At 43.3% G+C, this 6,000-nt stretch overlaps 1 protein-coding gene across 1 annotated transcript in view; it reads left to right on the top strand.

Moving 5' to 3' along the window:
- Positions 1-1,735: 1,735 nt before the first annotated feature.
- gabrr2a (gamma-aminobutyric acid type A receptor subunit rho2a) overlaps positions 1,736-6,000 on the top strand; it is a gene marked incomplete at its 3' end in the record, with an annotated part of 119,171 nt that continues 114,906 nt past the window's right edge. Inside the window, exon 1 of the mRNA XM_079287266.1 lies at positions 1,736-1,860. Coding sequence (XP_079143392.1) covers positions 1,739-1,860 — 122 coding nt within the window. The 5' untranslated portion in view covers positions 1,736-1,738. The remainder of the gene's footprint in view (positions 1,861-6,000) is intronic.

Raw genomic sequence — 6,000 nt, 5'->3', positions numbered from 1 at the left:
TTCATGAAGATGGATTTTTGTTTGGTTTTATATGTGATAGGAACTATTGTTATGTCCAATGTTGCTCTTTGGACATATTTAGCAGGTGCCAGTGTTGCCAACTTGGCCACTTTCCAAACCCTTATGGAGACTTTTTTTTGTCAAAAGCTACTAGTGACAAATCTAGTGACTTGTTCTGGTTTTGGAGAGTTTTCTGGTGTTGTGACTCTGACGTGACAGCACGTACGTTCTACACCGTCGTGAATGAGCAGCGGTACTGCCGTGAGCCGCCCCAAAGCACTCACAGGCGGCTACTCTCTTGCGCAGCAGTCCCAGCTCGTCAGAGCAGAGAGGAGACGCACTCGGCCTATTCATGTATCTGCACTGTGGCGTCATAATGAGGTGTTTCAGCTGCAGGACAGCAGTGAAGGCCCAGGTATACAATGCACGGCCCGCCACTGATATAAAGACATTGGTGTGCTATGGTACAGCCAAAACTTTCAAATTTAATTTGAATGCAGTTTACTAAAATTATATCTTTTAACCTCGATTTAAATCTCCTGTAATCATATTATAATTTAACCCTTTCTTTACCCTGACCCTCCCACCTGTTTATTTAAATAATATTAATTTTTCACATTCACATACTCATTTTAACTTGCATTTGAATTCACACTGAATTCTTGTTTTGTTAGTTCTCGAGGCGAACTTCACATATTCGCCTCATTCGCACAATTTGAATCTACTCGCATTTTTGCATTGACTTTATATGTATTCACAGAGCGAGTAAACATTGATGTGAACATTAGGATCAGCTGGGAACACCTCCACTCACGACTGCACCAAATGTGGATTAATCCGCTGCTGAAAATAGTCCCCAACAAATGCACTATTTCCTCCTGTGTGAGTGAGCTTTGCTAAACACTGAAGGGACCAGCTGTTTTAGGAAATGACTGAGTTTCTAAAACAAAAAGCTGTGTATCTGTGATCTTCAGTGGGAACTGATGGGCTTGTACCAGAGTGTTACATTAGCTGACAGTAATAAAACATATTGACAACCACCTGCTTCATTCGTTAAGTGCATGATCATTAACAAATAAAGGAGGGACAACTTTGCAACAATATTAATATTTGTCAACAATATTTTGTTGACTTCATGGAGTGTGTGTGTGCTTGTATAGCGCTTTTCAATGACAATAAACACTTGTCCACAGACATTTATGAAACGATATGTGCGTATAATTACACTTCAGTGTCTTGCTCAGGGACGCTCTGTTCAGAGGAGCTGGGAATCAAACCAACAGCAGCCATCACATAGGCACCGGTCCAAATACTAACTCTCTAATGGTGGATGATTCTGCTCAGGGCTCCCGTAAAGAATGGGGTTGTCTTTAAACTGCTCCACCGTGTCCCTGAGTTGAGTGAAACGTGATTCCTGATGAGGCTTTTATTTACAAGAGGGAGGAATAATCTGCCTCTCTTGTTGTGTCATGCCAGGCTGCACATAATCCGTGTGATTCCCCCTAGCCTGTAGTCTCTCTCTCTCTCTCTCGCTCTCTCTCTCTCTCTGCACCCAGTGTAATCGCGCAAACAGGCGCGTTCCTCTCCTGCAGCCGTCGCGCGGCAGAGAGTCTGATGCCATGAGCGAGGACGCGTCCATCCTCTGCTGAGAAACCATGCGCTGCCGGCCGAGCCCTGCTGGAATGAACCGACCGAGAGGGGCTTTCAAGGGACTCACCTGAGGATTAGCGCCGCCAAAATGCCTTATTTGACCAAACCTCTGATTTTACTTCTGTGTCTGGTTGTAACTGCCGAATGCCGTAAGCACAGCCACCGGGTGCGGAGATGGACCGGCACTGTGGAGACCCAGAAACATGGCACGTAAGTGGAAGACAAATTTAGGATCAACGCGTTTTAGAGATGTGCAGATACCACGGAGCTACAGATACAAGTTTTAATTGAATTGACATCACAAAATCTGTCAGGTAATCGTCAGTAGGTAAGTGGAGATTGTTGAACTGATGCTTGAGTGTAGTGGAGCGCATGGATCACTTGTCATATCATTTAGAATGATGTACATTTTCCCTAATTATGAATAGAAAACAACAATTACAAGCAACAGAAGTTAATTGATGGAGCCAAATCACCTGCAGATATTCAAGTGAAGTATATAATGTGAAGTATATGTTGGATGAAATTTGTGTTTTCTTTCCTGGTTTGGTCAACTAAAGCAACAGTGTGAAGTTTGCGTACTGCAGAAATAAGGTGTATCAGAAGTGGATCTGCTTGGCTTTATTGCAGAATGATGACATCTTGGTAATGGCAATGCAACAGTTTGTGTATGTTAGCAGGATTGTTTGCAAAAGTCCTATTTATTGATTCATCTATCACATAGGAGTGGAAATCATAAAAAAAATACAACAAAAAAGGTTCAAATCAGGCAAATTCAAACGGCATGGACTGTATTTTAAATGGTTAACGGACTGCAGTTTTTCAGTGCTCTGCCGAGCATTCAACCACACACAGTCATACACTGATGGTGGGGGAGCTGCATGCGAGACTCTGAGGTTCAGAAGGACACTTTGTCATCGTCTCCGAGACCTCTCCAGATTATTATATTAATAGAACCAGACAAAGGGCCTCTTGTGGCTGTGGGAAATGTAACATTGATGCTGACATCGAGCCTCAACACCTTGAAGGGTGGAGGCCAGGTTTGATGACTGGACTTCAAAACAATAACTTCCAAAAGAACAAAACTGCATTGCCAATTAAGTTTCGAGGGAAACGTTTTTACATTTGTTTTTGACAATACGTTTCAGATTAAAGTCAGCTTAGTCCGCAGTTGGATGGTTTGGTCAATAAACAGAACAGTCGCCCAGGAGACTTCAGTTTGAGTCAACATTGACTCATTTTAATTTACTTCTGTAACTTAAATACCGTAACAAACATATATTTTAAGCGGAACTATGACATTTGTACTAAACATAACCAAGTAGCTCTGTTTCATAATAAAGTTATTTTTTGTTGCGCTTTCATTTTGTTTTAATTCACGCGTGTTTGAAACTGTCTCAAATTTGTCCCAAAGCACATGGGCGAGGCACATGGTCAGATCCCAACAACGCCCTCTTGAACTTTTGTTGTGGCAAAATGACGAGACGGCAAACTGGAGTTTGCAACCAGCGGGAATCGTTTAATGCAGGGATTCCCAAAGTGTGGTGCGCGCACCCCTGGGGGTGCGCGAGCTGCCTCTAGGGGGTGCGCGAGAGGAAAAGTGTAATGGCGTCTGATGGTGTAATAATATTAAATATAAAAAAATTTAATTTTAATTTAAAAAGTGGGATTTTTCACAAAATAAAAACATTAATTATAAAAATCCCCTTTGTAAGATTTAAAATTAAAAACGTACAATTGAATAAATGCACTTGAGCTCCTTCAGGCAGTCTTGCCGCCTGCCGCCAGTCGTACACACTAGCCAGCTAACAGCGAACTTCATGCATTCAGCAACATTCATTTATCCATCGCGGAGTCAAGGTGAAAAAAGAGGAAACGAGAGTGAGCATCAGACTGGGAAAAAAAGAGGAAATATGATGAAAAGTATCTGTGTCTGGGCTTCACTTGGATTGGCAACGCAGATTCCCCAAAGCCACAGTGCGTGGTGTGCAGTGAGGTTCTGGCTAACAGTCTGAAGCTCTTATTTACGTCGCCACCTGAACACCAAGCATGCCAGTGCAAGTCAAAAGCCCCTTACATTGTTTATATCGAAATTGGAGGAGTTACAAAACAGCCAAAAACAACTGCAGTCTCATTCATGTGTTGGTCTATAAATGACGCACTACGGGCTTCATATCTGGTCACAGAATAGCGAGAAAGGGGCTACCGCACACAATCGCCGAAGACGTGAGCTTGCCAGCTGCCAGAGAGATGGTGGAATGTATGATTGGAGAGAAAGAAGCAAAAAAGTTGGACATGATCACGGTGTCCAACAACACTGTGTCGCGCCGCATCGCTTTGTCCGAAGACATCCTGGCTTCATTAGTTGGTCATTAATTGTAAATTAAATGTGATAATCTGCCTCTGAGCCTGTGCGTGTGTGCTCGCCATCCTGATTGCGCTTTAAAAGTGACGCCTCGTGTAACTGAAAGTTATTGAAACTTTGTTGCAGTGTTTCAGGGCGTTTTCACACCTTGAGTTTGTTTGATTTGTTCCGATTCAGGGATTAATATGATACAATGTTGCAGTTGCTAATTTGTTCGGTTTGTGTTCACACTGCAACATTTAACAGCGGACTAAATCTTGTAAACAAACGCCACGCGCGAGCAAACTCTCATTGGTCAGATTTCTATGCGGCTATAAATAGGCTCTGTTGCTTTTTTAATTTATTTTCATTCAGGGGTGGGGGGGGGGGGGGGGGTGCGCGAACCCGGTCGGGATGTAGAAGGGGGTGCGCGGCCTAAAAAGTTTGGGAACCGCTGGTTTAATGTTTATTCGTCAACATCACACGAACTTGGCATGTCGAAACAGATTCCAAATCGTACTGTCCTCAGATCACTTTTATAGTCAAATTTCACGCCCCTTTAGCTGTGTTTCATCAGTCAACCCAGTCTGTTGACTCGAAAAGCAGAGCACTTCTGGACTCCTAATTAGGGCATGTTCTGGTCACTTGCCCTAATGGCAGGACATAGCTCCATATACGGAAATGTTTTGATACTCTCAGGAGAGAGTTTGATTCCCCTGTGTCTGCTCCTAATCACTTCTTAACAATGTTGTTTTGTACCAGAATATGTGTTACATAACACGTTATATTAACTGTTTACTTGTGATATGAGGTTTTACGTCTCAAATGATTGTGGATACTTTGACATAAGAGGAACACTCGTGTTTACTGTAATCATGGAAATTAAGATTGTAACAACAGTTGGGTTCACAAGTTATATGATGGTTTTCTTCAACACATCCCCCCTATAAGGGTTACATAACCCACAACCTAACTTCATATAACTTTTGTCAATTGGTGAAACTGTAACCTAAAGTTTTGATCCCTTACTGCAGCGGTTCCCAAACTTTTTAGGCCGCGCACCCCCTTCTACATCCCGACCGGGTTCGCGCACCCCCCCCCCCCCCCCCCCCTTAAAAAAAAAAAAAAAAAAGAAGCAACAGAGCCTTTTAAGCCTTCCGCATAAGAATCGGACCAATGAGAGAACAGTTTGCTCGCGCGTGGCATTTGTTTACAAGATTTAGTCCGCTGTTAAATGTTGCAGTGTGAACACAAACCGAACAAAGGGGCAACTGCAACATTGTATCATATTAATCCCTGAATCAGAACAAAGCAAACGCACTGAAGGTGTGAAAACGCCCTGAAACACTGCAACAAAGTTTCAATAACTTTCAGTGACACAAGGCGTCACTTTTAAAGAGCAATACGGATCGCGAGGACACACGCACAGGCTCAGAGGCAGATTATCACATTTAATTTACAATTAATGAGCGACTAATGTAGCCAGGATGTCTTCGGACAAAGCATCGATGCGGCGCGACACAGTGTTGTTGGACACCGGGATCATGCACAACTTTTTTGCTTCTTTCTCCCCAATCATACATTCCACCATCTCTCTGGCAGCTGGCAAGCTCACGTCTTCAGTGATTGTGTGCGGTAGCCCCTTTCTCGCTATTCTGTAACCAGATATGAAGCCCGTAGTGCGTCATTTATAGACCAACACATGAACGAGACTCCAGTTGTTTTGGCTGTTTTGTAACTCCTCCAATTTGGATATAAACAATGTAAGGGGCTTTTGACTTGCACTGGCATGCTTGGTGTTCAGGTGGCGACGTAAATAAGAGCTTCAGACTGTTAGCCAGAACCTCACTGCACACCACGCACTGTGGCTTTGGGCAATCTGCGTTGCCAATCCAAGTGAAGCCCAGACTCAGACACTTTTCATCATATTTCCTCTTTTTTTCCCAGTCTGATGCTCTCTCTCGTTTCCTCTTTTTTCACCTTGACTCCGCGATGGGCCGATGTGC

Source organism: Melanostigma gelatinosum, assembly GCF_949748355.1.
Source record: "Melanostigma gelatinosum genome assembly, chromosome: 16".
In the NCBI taxonomy this organism is placed as follows: domain Eukaryota; kingdom Metazoa; phylum Chordata; class Actinopteri; order Perciformes; family Zoarcidae; genus Melanostigma; species Melanostigma gelatinosum.
The sequence above is the reverse complement of the archived record's forward strand: the minus strand, read 5'-3'. Positions and strand labels throughout refer to the sequence as shown.